This window comes from Bufo gargarizans, unplaced genomic scaffold, assembly GCF_014858855.1.
Source record: "Bufo gargarizans isolate SCDJY-AF-19 unplaced genomic scaffold, ASM1485885v1 original_scaffold_2115_pilon, whole genome shotgun sequence".
Lineage (NCBI taxonomy): Eukaryota > Metazoa > Chordata > Amphibia > Anura > Bufonidae > Bufo > Bufo gargarizans.
The window spans coordinates 89550-105724 of record NW_025334649.1 but is presented as its reverse complement, the minus strand read 5'-3'; the positions used below and the strand labels follow the sequence as shown (position 1 = coordinate 105724).

General features: G+C 52.0%; 1 protein-coding gene across 1 annotated transcript; it reads left to right on the top strand.

Annotated features, from left to right (window-relative positions):
* Positions 1-9599: 9599 nt before the first annotated feature.
* Positions 9600-15027, top strand: LOC122923981. The gene is made up of 2 exons (XM_044274902.1): positions 9600-11557; positions 14684-15027. The coding sequence occupies exons 1-2, from the start codon at positions 10180-10182 to the stop codon at positions 14686-14688; spliced, it is 1383 nt and encodes a 460-aa protein (XP_044130837.1). The 5' UTR covers positions 9600-10179; the 3' UTR covers positions 14689-15027.
* The last annotated feature ends 1148 nt before the right edge of the window (positions 15028-16175 follow it).

Here is a 16175-nt window from a genome sequence, read left to right as displayed (position 1 = left end):
GTCCGGACTTCGTGGTGGATTCGGATGCCAGCCTGTCGGGCTGGGGAGCTCACTGCGAGGGGATCTCGACCGGAGGCGGCTGGTCAGCGGACGAAGCAGGATTCCATATCAATGCGCTGGAACTGTTGGCAGGTTCGTTCGCAATCAGGAGTTTCACGAGAGACACGGCCAAGGCCTGCATTCAACTTCGCATGGACAACGTGTCGGCAGTGCGTTACATCAATGGCATGGGCGGTACACGTTCCACCATCCTATCTCGGTTAGCGAAGGATTTCTGGGACTACTGTCTGGACAAGGAGTTGATTGTCTTGGCGGAATATCTTCCGGGCGTCCAGAACATTCGGGCAGATTGGAGTTCTCGATATCTCTCCGACTCCAGCGATTGGCAGTTAGATCCAGCGGTGTTCCGGTCCTTAACGTCTTTTTGGGGGCATTGCTGTATCGACCTGTTTGCCTCCCGCTTGAACACGCAGCTGCCACGTTTCTACAGTTGGCGCCCGGACCCAGAGGCCGAAGCTGTGGACGCGTTCCTGCAGGATTGGTCGCGGGGTCGGCTCTACGCATTCCCCCCCTTCCAACTGATTCCCAGGACCCTGATTCAGGTACGCCGTCATTCAGCGGATCTGGTTCTGCTGGTCCCGTTTTGGACTTCCCAGTCGTGGTTTCCTCACCTTCTGGAGATGATGATAGAGACCCCGTACCTGCTCCCGACTTCTCAGACTCTCCTCCGAGGTCCGAATCACCAGCTGCATCCTCTTCTCCTGGACGGATCTCTGCGCCTGTTGGCGTGTCGAATTTCAGGGGACCCTGGGAGGTCCCGGGAGTTTCGGGAACAGCTAGAGTCCTTTTGGAGAACGCCTGGGCCCCAGGGACCAGAAGATCTTACAGATCTGCCTGGGGATCTTGGGATCGCTGGTGCGTGGCTAGGAACTTGGATCCCGTTTCGGCACCTGTGACGGAGATCTTGCACTTCCTGTCCTCTCTTTTCGACCAGGGCAAGGCCTATCGCACGATCAGCCTTTTCAGGTCGGCCATTTCTGCGTCCCACCAGGGGTTTGATGGTACTCCTGCGGGGCAACATCCTTTGGTATGCCGTCTATTGCGCGGCTCTCGGATGTCTCGGCCTCCTAGGCCCAGATTTTCGGCTACTTGGGACGTGTCTTGTGTCCTTTCCTTTCTATCTTCTTGGCCTCAGAATTCAGACCTGTCCTTGAGGCAACTGTCGGCGAAGCTCGTCACTCTTTTCTGTCTAATTTCCTGCAAGCGGGTGTCCGACGTCCGGGCTTTGGATTATGATGCCCGCTCGTATACTCCGGAGGGGGTCTCCTTTGACATCTCTAGGAGGACCAAGTCTCACATACGCTCAGTCGCTTATCCGGCTTTCCCGGCCTCACCTTCTCTCTGTCCGGTGGAATGCCTCAAGGAGTATGAAGCTCGAACTTCCCTTCATCGTTCACGGGAGTTTCCTCATCTTTTCCTCTCTACCATTCGTCCTTTCGCCCCGGTGTCCACTCCCACGCTGGCTAGGTGGATGAAGTGGATCATGGAATTGGCGGGCGTGGACACTTCCATTTTTTCGGCACATTCCGCTAGGGGGGCATCCGCTACCTCTTTGGCGGTGTCTGGCGCCAGGTTGGAGGACATTTTGAAACTGGCGGACTGGTCCAGAGTGTCCACATTCAGAGAATTTTACTTCCGTCCAGGTCCTCACGTTTTCTCGTCAATCATTGAAAATTTGTCTTAACTTTGAACTCGCAATATGAGCCTCCGGGTCTTGTAATAAAATCAGGTGATTTTCCTATTTCATGACGTAAAGTCATGATTTTATTAAAGACACGGAGGCGAGTATTGCCCACCCTACGTTTTCCCTCCCTATGTGAGTTTAATATTGGAATGATTTTGATTGTATGTCATTTGCATATTGATGTAACTCTATGAGTTTTTTCCTGAGTAGGTTTGTCGCAACCATTTGTTTGTGCGTACCATGCACCAATTTGCTTCTATCATGGTTCTGTTTTCGCCTTTTTTCAGGTTGAGATCGGTCAGTTCCGTGGTGTCCTTTGTTCTACGTCCTGGTTCGGAGGGTCGGCAGTTCGGTTCCAGCCGGTCATGTGACGTGGACTGCTTCAGGAGGTTCTTCGAGGTTGTTCCTGGTGTTCCTGTTCGCTTCCGGATGGATGGCGTTTTTGTTTCCCAGGCTGTTCCGGTTCCTGGTTGGCGGTTCGGTTGGACTGTTCGGTTTACAAAGAAAGAGGAGGATTTGCAGGCGGTGTGGCCTGTTATAGAGAGACTATGGGGAGGGGCTGATGACATGTGTCAATATTTTTATTTGTTCTTTGCTGCTATTGGTCAGAGTAAAGAAGGAGAATAGCAATACTCGCCTCCGTGTCTTTAATAAAATCATGACTTTACGTCATGAAATAGGAAAATCACCTGATTATACAGCCACCACTAGGGGAAGCTCACTACATACAGATTTTATTACAAGACCCGGAGGCGAGTATTGCTATTCTCCTTCTTTACTCTGACCAATAGCAGCAAAGAACAAATAAAAATATTGACACATGTCATCAGCCCCTCCCCATAGTCTCTCTATAACAGGCCACACCGCCTGCAAATCCTCCTCTTTCTTTGCTGCTGACCGCAGAGATAAGTATTGAGAATTTTCTGTCATTATGACTCACATGTATTTATAGTGATACTGTTTGGCTTTGGTTTATCTTGTTTTGGTTTTTTCCCCCCTTTTTGGGGCGATTTGGGGCCATTTATTGCTATATTTATTGCTATATTTATTGCTGTATATATATATATATGTGCTTTGGGTTTCTGTTTGTGAACTTGGGTTTTTCCCTTGTTTCCTCCTCGCCTGCGGGCTTTTAGGAGGTTACTCTGCGCTCCCTTTTAGTTGCGCTCCGTTTATACCCCCGCGCTTACTGCGCCCCTCGGTACCCTTCTTCTGCTCCTCCTCCTTTTCTGGCGGGTCTTTTTTCCCGCCGCTTACCTCAGCGCGGCTGCGGCGTCTCCCTCGGCTCTTCCTGGCGGGCGCGCCCGAGATCTCGCGAGATCTCGGGCACTTCCGCTTCCGCTTTGTGACGTCATCGCTATCGGAGCTCCGGCCGCATTGCTGCGTCCTCGGTCTTTCTTGCAGGTTTTTGCCTTAGCGATTTCTATCCCTCTACTGGTCTTGGGGCAAATCCCCTCTGCCAGCCTTTCCCATCTAGTGTCCCCTATCATTAATATTGCAGTTAGCTTATATATTTTTGCCAAGCATTAATAGTGCCATCATGCCTAAGAATGTGCATGCTGCCCAGGGCCCTGCAGAGGAGGATCTTCCTCTAATGGAATTAACCCCTTCAGGGGAAGATGGTCATGCCCCGATCCCTGGCGGTCATGATACGGATTTTCAGGCGTCCATATCTAGCGCCATTGCTGCAGCCATGGGATCTATGACTTCAGTCATCTCCCAGACTATTGCCCAGGCCCTTGCAGCCCATCCAGTTACCTCTCAAACCCCGCAGCCCGTCATGGTGTCCCCACCCACCGGGCCAGTGATTTCTGCCTCCAGAAAAAGGAATAGTATGGGTGATGATGTTTCCACCAATGTTGGCGCGCTTGGTCCGCGCAAGAGAGCCCGTACGCGTCGGGCAGAACGCACGCGGAACTGGAAAAGTGCTAGAGCACTGCAGGAAACGGATACCGATTCTGAGATCGGTTCTGAGGAGGAGGCTTTAGATGACGCCTTTGAGGAGGCAGAGGAGGACCCATCAGGGGTCATGGAAGATAACCCCTTACCCGGGTGCAGCTCCAGGTTTTCGGCAGCAGATGTGTCCTTGACAGACCCATCAGGGGAACCGCTCTTTGATCCGGATTCCCTACACCACCCTCGGTCTGCGGAGTGGTTGCCGTTGGAGCACGTCTCCAAATATTTGGAGGCCCGCGTGCGTTGCCCCCTCTCCAAAGAGGCGCGCAACAAGCTTAGGGCAGAATGCCCCAGACCCATAATCCCGAACAGGGTTTGCGAGACTCCAGTGGTAGACCCCAAAATGACCCAATTCCTCGCCAAATCTGGGTGGAATCCGAGAAAGGGTCTGGAGTCAGCCCTGCGTGCGTGTCAGGACAAGCTCCTGGACATATTTGGCCCACTGGCAAAGATTTTCGACTTGGCCGAGGTTGCCAAGGTCGAGGGTAAGCTGGTAGACCCTCTAGAGCTGCGCGAGTGGGTGCAGCGCGCGATTTGCGTAGCAGGAAACGTTAACACGTCCCTGGCTATTGAACGGCGCAAGGCCATACTTTTCAAGGTTGAGCCTAAACTCTCCAACTTGGCGCTTACCGAAGCCGGTAAGGAGGCACAGGGCCTGCTGTTTGGCGAGTCCTTTATTAAAGACTTAGGTCGGTTCGTCGGTGCGTTTACAGCACTCGATAAGGCCCAAACTTCATTGAAGCGGGTGTTTCACGGTAGGGTCTCTACCAGGGCCGGCAGTTTCAGGGGCCGTCTGTCCGGCCGTGCCCATTTTCAGTCCCGTGCTACGGGCAGAGGCTCCTTCTCCCAGAGACCTGCGTTCCAGGAGCAGAGGCGAGAGTCGTCATCCTTTTTCCCTTCCCGGGGAGGATCCTGGAGGCCTAGAGGATACAGAGGAAACCCTGGTTCCAGACGACCTTATGGTAAGACCGATGCCTCATTTCAATTCTTTGCCTGTTTGTGTAGGGGGCAGACTCCGGCTCTTTTCTCGAGCTTGGTCGCGCATCACCTCGGACCGATGGATTCTCTCCACGGTCAGGGGTTTCCACATAGAGCTGACATCTTCTCATCTGTCCATTCCGCCCCCACGCCCGGCAGTGCTGTCGGTAGAGAGCCGCATACTTGTGGACTCAGAGCTATCGGATCTCTCCCGCAAAGGGGCCATAGAGCCGGCTCCGGCATCCACTGGCGCGGTGATCAGCAACATTTTCTTGGTGGCGAAAAAAGGGGGCCAGCTACGGCCCGTCATCAATTTACGCGCTCTCAACGCGTTCGTCAGGTACCGCCATTTCAAGATGGAGGGCATCCATCTCCTTCGGGACCTACTTCAAGTGGGCGATTGGATGGTCAAGTTGGACCTGAAGGACGCTTATCTTACCGTCCCTGTCGAGGACGCGTCCAGGGACCTTCTATGTTTCCTTTGGAAGGACAGGGTTTGGCGATTTACGTGCCTCCCTTTCGGCCTTTCTTCAGCTCCGTGGTGCTTCACCAAGCTGATGCGCCCTGCTATGGCCTGGCTGCGCAGTCGGGGAGTTCGCCTCATCGTCTATCTGGACGACATCCTGATCATGGCACAGGATCATGCGGTGTTGCTGACTCATCTTCGCTGGACTATGGATCTCCTGTTGGAGCTGGGTTTCCTTCTCAATCAGGAGAAGTCCTGTCTCATCCCGGCTCGCGAGATGGAGTTCCTGGGGTTTCTGGTGGATTCCACGGCGGGGACTCTCAGCCTACCACCGTCCAAGGTTCGGTCCATTCGGAAGGAATTGTGCAGGGCCGAGTCGTCCTCCCAGATCCCGTTGCGTCAACTGGCCAGGATCATAGGGCTTCTAGCGTCATCTATCCAGGCGGTCTTCCCAGCCCCACTACATTACCGGGCCCTCCAGCGTCTGAAGATTTCCCACCTCCGGAAAGGAGCTTCCTATGCGGATTGGATTTCCCTGGACGAGGAAACCAAGGAGGAGTTGTCCTGGTGGATCCACAATTTACAGGCTTGGAACGGCAAAGCCATTTTCGGTCATCGTCCGGACTTCGTGGTGGATTCGGATGCCAGCCTGTCGGGCTGGGGAGCTCACTGCGAGGGGATCTCGACCGGAGGCGGCTGGTCAGCGGACGAAGCAGGATTCCATATCAATGCGCTGGAACTGTTGGCAGGTTCGTTCGCAATCAGGAGTTTCACGAGAGACACGGCCAAGGCCTGCATTCAACTTCGCATGGACAACGTGTCGGCAGTGCGTTACATCAATGGCATGGGCGGTACACGTTCCACCATCCTATCTCGGTTAGCGAAGGATTTCTGGGACTACTGTCTGGACAAGGAGTTGATTGTCTTGGCGGAATATCTTCCGGGCGTCCAGAACATTCGGGCAGATTGGAGTTCTCGATATCTCTCCGACTCCAGCGATTGGCAGTTAGATCCAGCGGTGTTCCGGTCCTTAACGTCTTTTTGGGGGCATTGCTGTATCGACCTGTTTGCCTCCCGCTTGAACACGCAGCTGCCACGTTTCTACAGTTGGCGCCCGGACCCAGAGGCCGAAGCTGTGGACGCGTTCCTGCAGGATTGGTCGCGGGGTCGGCTCTACGCATTCCCCCCCTTCCAACTGATTCCCAGGACCCTGATTCAGGTACGCCGTCATTCAGCGGATCTGGTTCTGCTGGTCCCGTTTTGGACTTCCCAGTCGTGGTTTCCTCACCTTCTGGAGATGATGATAGAGACCCCGTACCTGCTCCCGACTTCTCAGACTCTCCTCCGAGGTCCGAATCACCAGCTGCATCCTCTTCTCCTGGACGGATCTCTGCGCCTGTTGGCGTGTCGAATTTCAGGGGACCCTGGGAGGTCCCGGGAGTTTCGGGAACAGCTAGAGTCCTTTTGGAGAACGCCTGGGCCCCAGGGACCAGAAGATCTTACAGATCTGCCTGGGGATCTTGGGATCGCTGGTGCGTGGCTAGGAACTTGGATCCCGTTTCGGCACCTGTGACGGAGATCTTGCACTTCCTGTCCTCTCTTTTCGACCAGGGCAAGGCCTATCGCACGATCAGCCTTTTCAGGTCGGCCATTTCTGCGTCCCACCAGGGGTTTGATGGTACTCCTGCGGGGCAACATCCTTTGGTATGCCGTCTATTGCGCGGCTCTCGGATGTCTCGGCCTCCTAGGCCCAGATTTTCGGCTACTTGGGACGTGTCTTGTGTCCTTTCCTTTCTATCTTCTTGGCCTCAGAATTCAGACCTGTCCTTGAGGCAACTGTCGGCGAAGCTCGTCACTCTTTTCTGTCTAATTTCCTGCAAGCGGGTGTCCGACGTCCGGGCTTTGGATTATGATGCCCGCTCGTATACTCCGGAGGGGGTCTCCTTTGACATCTCTAGGAGGACCAAGTCTCACATACGCTCAGTCGCTTATCCGGCTTTCCCGGCCTCACCTTCTCTCTGTCCGGTGGAATGCCTCAAGGAGTATGAAGCTCGAACTTCCCTTCATCGTTCACGGGAGTTTCCTCATCTTTTCCTCTCTACCATTCGTCCTTTCGCCCCGGTGTCCACTCCCACGCTGGCTAGGTGGATGAAGTGGATCATGGAATTGGCGGGCGTGGACACTTCCATTTTTTCGGCACATTCCGCTAGGGGGGCATCCGCTACCTCTTTGGCGGTGTCTGGCGCCAGGTTGGAGGACATTTTGAAACTGGCGGACTGGTCCAGAGTGTCCACATTCAGAGAATTTTACTTCCGTCCAGGTCCTCACGTTTTCTCGTCAATCATTGAAAATTTGTCTTAACTTTGAACTCGCAATATGAGCCTCCGGGTCTTGTAATAAAATCAGGTGATTTTCCTATTTCATGACGTAAAGTCATGATTTTATTAAAGACACGGAGGCGAGTATTGCCCACCCTACGTTTTCCCTCCCTATGTGAGTTTAATATTGGAATGATTTTGATTGTATGTCATTTGCATATTGATGTAACTCTATGAGTTTTTTCCTGAGTAGGTTTGTCGCAACCATTTGTTTGTGCGTACCATGCACCAATTTGCTTCTATCATGGTTCTGTTTTCGCCTTTTTTCAGGTTGAGATCGGTCAGTTCCGTGGTGTCCTTTGTTCTACGTCCTGGTTCGGAGGGTCGGCAGTTCGGTTCCAGCCGGTCATGTGACGTGGACTGCTTCAGGAGGTTCTTCGAGGTTGTTCCTGGTGTTCCTGTTCGCTTCCGGATGGATGGCGTTTTTGTTTCCCAGGCTGTTCCGGTTCCTGGTTGGCGGTTCGGTTGGACTGTTCGGTTTTACAAAGAAAGAGGAGGATTTGCAGGCGGTGTGGCCTGTTATAGAGAGACTATGGGGAGGGGCTGATGACATGTGTCAATATTTTTATTTGTTCTTTGCTGCTATTGGTCAGAGTAAAGAAGGAGAATAGCAATACTCGCCTCCGTGTCTTTAATAAAATCATGACTTTACGTCATGAAATAGGAAAATCACCTGATTATACAGCCACTACTAGAGGGAGCTCACTACATACAGATTATACAGCCACCACTAGAGGGAGCTCACTACTTACAGATTATACAGCCACCACTAGAGGGAGCTCACTACATACAGATTATACAGCCACCACTAGAGGGAGCTCACTACATACAGATTATACAGCCACCACTAGAGGGAGCTCACTACATACAGATTATACAGCCACCACTAGAGGGAGCTGACTGCATACAGATTATACAGCCACCAGTAGAGGGATCTCACTATATACAGATTACACAGTCACCACTAGAGGGAGCTCACTACATAAAGATTATACAACCACTAGAGGGAGCTCACTACATACAGATTATACTGCCACCACTAGAGGGAGCTCACTACATACAGATTATACAGCCACCACTAGAGGGAGCTCACTACATACAGATTATACAGCCACCACTAGAGGGAGCTCACTACATACAGATTATGCAGCCACCACTAGATGGAGCTCACTACATACAGATTATACAGTCACCACTAGAGGGAGCTCACTACATACAGATTATACAGTCACCACTAGAGGGAGCTCACTACATACAGATTATACAGTCACCACTAGAGGGAGCTCACTACATACAGATTATACAGCCACCACTAGAGGGAGCTCACTACATACAGATTATACAGTCACCACTAGAGGGAGCTCACTACATACAGAATATACAGCCACCACTAGAGGGAGCTCACTACATACTGATTATACAGCCACCATTAGAGGGCGCTCACTACATACAGATTATACAGTCACCACTAGATGGAGCTCACTACGTACAGATTATACAGTCACCACTAGAGGGAGCTCACTACATACAGATTATACAGCCACCACTAGAGGGAGCGCACTACATACAGATCATACAGTCACCACTAGAGGGAGCTCACTACATACAGATTATACAGCCACCACTAGAGGGCGCTCACTACATACAGATTATACAGCCACCACTAGGGCGAGCGCACTACATACAGATCATACAGTCACCACTAGAGGGAGCTCACTACATACAGATCATACAGTCACCACTAGAGGGAGCTCACTACATACAGATCATACAGTCACCACTAGAGGGAGCTCACTACATACAGATCATACAGTCACCACTAGAGGGAGCTCACTACATACAGATCATACAGTCACCACTAGAGGGAGCTCACTACATACAGATCATACAGTTACCACTAGAGGAAGCTCACTACATACAGATTTTATTACAAGACCCGGAGGCGAGTATTGCTATTCTCCTTCTTTACTCTGACCAATAGCAGCAAAGAAAAACTTGAACATGTGACCAAACCCCTCCCATAGTCCTAGTATAATAGGTCACTCCTCCATCAGAACCTCCTCTTTCTTTGCTGCTGACCGCAGAGATAAGTACATTCAAGGCATTACTGTGACTATACTGTGTGACTATACTGTGTTTGGGTATATTTATATATACTTATATTGATATAGGCTGTTTGTGGGTTTTTAACCAGCGTTTAGGGGAGCCTGCTGGCTTTATTGTGGTTGATTTTTTCCTCTACAGGTTGCCCATAAGCTCTGGGGGATTTATTCTGCCCCTCCTTAGGGTTTATATGTATTTCCTGGCTCCCCTGTACTCCTGTACCGTGTACTTACTGCTTCTTCCCCCGCCTGTTTCTAGTCTCTAGAGCGGGGGATTTCCATAGCTGCGCTTGGCGCGGCTTCTCCTTTGATCTTTCTCCTGTCGGGGGATTTCCCGCCTCCGGCTCTCTGCTTCTGAGCGCTTCCGGCTATGTGCGCTCAGGACCTCATTCCCAGCGTTTCCTGCTCCCTCACAGGTTGTATCTTCAGCGCTGTGTCCTTTTTCCATCTTGGCTTGGGGCAAATCCTCCTGCCAGTCACCATCTCTCCCTAGGGGCATCCCTCATATATTTATATTCACTTATTAAGAAGTTGGGGCAATACTAAGGCCAGAAGATGCCTAGGTCCCACAATAGTGATCAGGGCTCAGCAGAGGAGGAATTCCCTCTGGCTGACTTAACCCCTTCAGTGCACACGGATCAGGACAGACTGCAGACAGAGCAATCACAGGCTTTTCAGATGTCTGTCTCTAATGCTATTGCAGCAGCTATGGGATCCATGACATCTGTCATATCCCAGTCCATTGCACAGGCCCTAGCTACCCATCCGGCTAATATGCCGCAACCCGCTACGGTTTCTAAACCGGCCGGGCCTGGGCCGCATGCCTCCAGAACAACCTTGACTGGTGATGATGTTGCCACCAATGTTGGCGCGCTTGGTTCGCGCAAGAGAGCCTGTCCGCGTCAGGCAGAACGCACGCGAGAATGGAAATGGGCTACAGCACAACAGGATTGGGCTACCGACTCTGAGGTCGGTTCTGAGGAGGAGGCTATAGATGACGCCTTTGATGAGGCAGAGCAGGATCCCTCCGGGGTCATGGAATCTAACCCCCTACCCGGGTGTAGTACTCACAGATCGTCTGCAGACGCACTACCTACAGATTTGGTGGACCCCTCTGGGGACCTGTTATTTAACCCTGACTCGCTCCATCACCCGCGATCCGCGGAATGGCTACCTTTGGACCATGTGTCCAAATATTTGGAGGCGCGGGTGCGATGCCCTCTATCCAGAGAGGCCCGCAATAAGCTCAGGGCGGAATGCCCCAGACCGATTATCCCCAACAAGGTCTGCGATACCCCGTCTGTGGATCCGAAAATGATCCAATTCCTTTCTAAAGCGGGTTGGAACCCGCGTAAGGGCCTGGAGTCAGCCCTACGCTCCTGCCGGGACAAACTCCTGGACATATTTGGCCCTCTAGCCAAGATTTTTGATCTGGCAGAGTCAGCTAAGGCTGAGGGCGGTCAGGTAGACCCAGTAGAATTGCGCGAGTGGGTGCAGCACGCCATTTGCATTGGGGGTAACGTGAATACGTCCCTATCCATGGAACGGCGTAAGGCCATTCTGTTCAAAATTGAACCGAAACTCTCGAATCTGGCACTGACAGAGACAGGAAAGGAGGCTCAAGGCCTACTATTTGGAGAGTCCTTCATCAAGGACCTAGGCCGCTATGTCGGCGCTTTCACCGCCCTCGATAAAGCCCAGAGCTCAATGAAGAGGGTTTTCCAGGGTAGGGTCTCTACCAGGGCCGGCAGTTTCAGGGGCCGTCTGTCCGGCCGAGCCCAGTACCAGTCCCGTGGTTCGGGTCGAGGCTCCTTCTCACAGAGACCGGCTTTCCAGGAGCACAGGCGGGATCCAGCTCCTTTCTTCCCATCCAGAGGAAATCCTTGGAGATCCAGAGGGTATAGAGGACAACCCGGTTCCAGACGCCCCTATGGTAAGAACGCTGCCCCATTTCAATTCTTCAAATGCTTGTGTAGGGGGCAGACGACGTCTCTTTTCTCATGCCTGGTCCCGCATCACCTCAGACCAATGGGTCCTTTCCACGGTCAGGGGTTTTCACATAGAACTCACGTCTTTCCCTCTGTCCTTTTCTCTCCCACACCCGGTGGTGTTGTCAGCAGAGAACCGCGTTCTGGTGGACTCAGAGTTGTCGGACCTGGTCCGCAAGGGGGCCATAGAGCCAGCCCCGGGACCCCCTTACGGGGTAATCAGCAACATCTTTCTGGTTGCAAAGAAGGGGGGTCGAATGAGACCCGTCATCAATTTACGCGCTCTCAACGCGTTTGTCGTTTACCGCCATTTCAAAATGGAGGGGATCCACTTACTGCGAGATTTACTGCAGATGGGCGATTGGATGGTCAAATTGGACCTAAAAGACGCTTATCTTACGGTCCCGGTAGAGGACGCGTCCAGAGATCTCCTCTGTTTCTCTTAGCAGGACAGCGTTTGGCGTTTTACGTGCCTCCCATTCGGCCTCTCGTCAGCTCCATGGTGTTTCACCAAACTGATGCGCCCAGCTATGGCCTGGCTTCGCGGTCGGGGTGTTCGCCTCATCGTTTATCTGGACGATATCCTGATCATGGCTCAGGACCGGTCGGTGTTACTAGATCACCTTCGCTGGACCATGGACCTGCTCTCAGATCTGGGGTTCCTGCTCAACCGGGAGAAGTCCTGTCTCTCTCCGTCCCGAAGGATGGAGTTCTTCGGGTTCATGGTGGATTCCACAGTGGGGACCCTCAGCTTACCATCGGCCAAGATTCGGTCAATTGGGAAGGAATTGCTCAGAGCCAGGTCGTCTCCCCGAATCCAGCTACGTCAACTGGCGAGGATAATAGGCCTACTTGCCTCCTCTATCCAGGCGGTGTTCCCAGCCCCGCTTCATTACCGGGCCCTCCAACGCCTGAAAATATCTCATTTGCGGACGGGAGCTTCCTATGCGGATTGGATTCCCTTGGACGAGGAAACCAGGGAGGAGCTGTCCTGGTGGATCCTCAACTTGCACACCTGGAACGGCAAGGCGATTTTTGGTCAGCGCCCCGATTTCGTGGTGGACTCGGACGCCAGCCTGTCAGGCTGGGGGGCTCACTGCGAGGGCATCACGACGGGCGGCTGGTCAGACATAGAGACTGGGTTCCACATCAATGCGTTGGAACTGTTGGCGGGCTCTTTCGCTATCAAGAGCTTCACGAGGGACACGGCCAGATCCTGCATTCAATTGCGTATGGACAACGTGTCAGCTGTACGTTACATCAACGGCATGGGTGGAACTCGGTCCACCATTTTGTCACGTTTGGCGAAGGACTTCTGGGATTATTGCCTATCTGAGGAATTGGTGGTTTTGGCGGAATACCTTCCGGGGGTTCTGAACATCCACGCGGACTGGAGTTCTCGTCATCTATCGGATTCCAGCGACTGGCAGTTAGATCCGGCGGTATTCCACTCCTTGACGTCGATTTGGGGTCCTTTCTGCATCGACCTGTTTGCCTCGCGCCTGAACACGCAACTACCACGTTTTTACAGCTGGCCCCCGGATCCGGAAGCCGAGGCCGTGGATGCGTTTCTCCAGGATTGGTCCAGGGGGATCCTCTACGCGTTCCCGCCGTTCCAACGGATTCCACGGGCCTTGATTCAGGTACGCCGGAGTGTCGCGGACCTGACCCTGCTGGTCCCGTTCTGGAGCTCCCAGTCGTGGTTTCCCCACCTGCTGGAGATGATGACAGAGATCCCTCGCCTTCTCCCGACGTCGCTGACTCTCCTCCGCGGCCCTCACCACCAACCGCATCCTCTGCTCCTAGACGGGACTCTGCGCCTGCTGGCGTGTCGGATTTCAGGGGACCCTGGGAGGTCCCGGGAGTTTCAGGTACTACTAAAGTCCTTCTGGAGAACGCATGGGCCCCAGGAACCAGAAGATCTTATAGATCAGCCTGGGGGTCTTGGGCTGACTGGTGCTTGGCTAGGGACTTGGATCCCATTTCGGCACCTGTGACGGAGATTTTACACTTCCTGTCTTCCCTCTTCGACCAGGGCAAGGCGTATCGCACCATCGGCCTGTTCAGATCCGCCATCTCGGCATCGCATCAAGGCTTTGACGGTACTCCTGCGGGTCAACACCCGTTGGTCTGCCGGCTGATGCGCGGCTCGCATATGTCTCGGCCACCAAGACCAAGGTTCACCACCACGTGGGACGTGTCTTGTGTTTTTTCCTTTTTGTCTGCTTGGCCTCAGAATTCTGAACTCTCCATTCGGCAGTTGTCTGCGAAGCTGGTCACGCTTCTCTGCCTGATTTCCTGCAAGCGGGTGTCCGATGTCAGGGCTCTGGACCATGATGCCCGCTCGTATACCCCGGAGGGGGTCACGTTTGACATTTCTAGGGGGACTAAGACCCACATACGCTCGGTCTCCTATCCGGTTTTTCCTGCTTCGCCTTCGCTTTGTCCGGTGGCGTGCCTTAAGGTATATGAAGCTCGCACTTCACCTTATAGATCCAGACAGCTTCCGCAGCTCTTCCTTTCTACGGTTCGGCCTTTTGCTCCGGTGACAACTCCCACGTTGGCAAGGTGGATGAAGTGGATCATGGAGTTGGCTGGCGTGGACGTCTCTCTGTTTTCGGCACATTCCGCCAGAGGGGCATCTGCTACTTCGCTGGCGGTGTCTGGGGCCAGACTTGAGGACATTTTGAAGTTGGCAGATTGGTCCAGTGTCTCCACGTTTAGGGAGTTTTATTTTAGGCCAAGTCCTCATGTGTTTTCTTCCATCATTGATAACGTGTCTGAGACTTTGAACTTGCAATATGAGCCTCCGGGTCTTGTAATAAAATCAGATGATTTTCCTATTTCATGACGTAAAGTCATGATTTTATTAAAGACACGGAGGCGAGTATTGCCCTCCCTATTTTCCCTCCCTATGTAAGTATTTATGTTACGTTTTATTATGGATTGCTTTGTTTTGAGCATTAGGTTTTAACTCTGAGTTTTTCCTGAGTAGGTTTTGCGCAACCATTTAGTTTGGATACTATGTATCAATTCGTCTCCTATCACTCTCTGTTTTTTCCATTTTTTAGGTTGAGACTGACGTGTTGGGCAGTCGTCGTGGTTCTGCATGATGGTTTGGAGGGTCGGCAGTTTTGGTTCCAGCCGATCGTTGTGGTGGAAGAGACGAGAATTACTTATCAAGCTGTCGTTCCGGTTTGGTTCCTGATTCGTTTCCGGATGACTGGCGGTTCCTTCCCAGGAGGTCGGATGTTCGGTTTCCAGTTTTGTTGGGACTGTTTGGACTCTGGTTACAAAGAAAGAGGAGGTTCTGATGGAGGAGTGACCTATTATACTAGGACTATGGGAGGGGTTTGGTCACATGTTCAAGTTTTTCTTTGCTGCTATTGGTCAGAGTAAAGAAGGAGAATAGCAATACTCGCCTCCGTGTCTTTAATAAAATCATGACTTTACGTCATGAAATAGGAAAATCATCTGATTATACAGTCACCACTAGAGGGAGCTCACTACATACAGATCATACAGTCACCACTAGAGGGAGCTCACTACATACAGATCATACAGTCACCGCTAGAGGGAGCTCACTACATACAGATTATACAGCCACCACTAGAGGAAGCTCACTACATACAGATTATACAGTCACCACTAGAGGGAGCTCACTACATACAGATTATACAGTCACCACTAGAGGGAGCTCACTACATACAGGTAATACAGTCACCACTAGAGGGAGCTCACTACATACAGATTATACAGCCACCACTAGAGGAAGCTCACTACATACAGATTATACAGTCACCACTAGAGGGAGCTCACTACATACAGATTATACAGTCACCACTAGAGGGAGCTCACTACATACAGATTATACAGTCACCACTAGAGGGAGCTCACTACATACAGATTATACAGCCACCACTAGAGGGAGCTCACTACATACAGATTATACAGCCACCACTAGAGGGAGCTCACTACATACAGATTATACAGCCACCACTAGAGGGAGCTCACTATATACAGATTATACAGCCACCACTAGAGGGAGCGCACTACATACAGATTATACAGTCACCACTAGAGGGAGCTCACTGCATACAGATTATACAGTCACCACTAGAGGGAGCTCACTACATACAATCTGTACAGCCACCACTAGAGGGAGCTCACTACATACAGATTATACAGTCACCACTAGAGGGAGCTCACTATATACAGATTATACAGCCACCACTAGAGGGAGCGCACTACATACAGATCATACAGTCACCACTAGAGGGAGCTCACTACATACAGATTATACAGCCACCACTAGAGGGAGCTCACTACATACAGATTATACAGTCACCACTAGAGGGAGCTCACTACATACAGATTATACAGCCACCACTAGAGGGAGCTCACTACATACAGATTATACAGCCACCACTAGAGGGAGCTCACTACATACAGATTATACAGTCACCACTAGAGGGAGCGCACTACATACAGATCATACAGTCACCACTAGAGGGAGCTCACTACATACAGATTATACAGCCACCACTAGAGGGAGCTCACTAC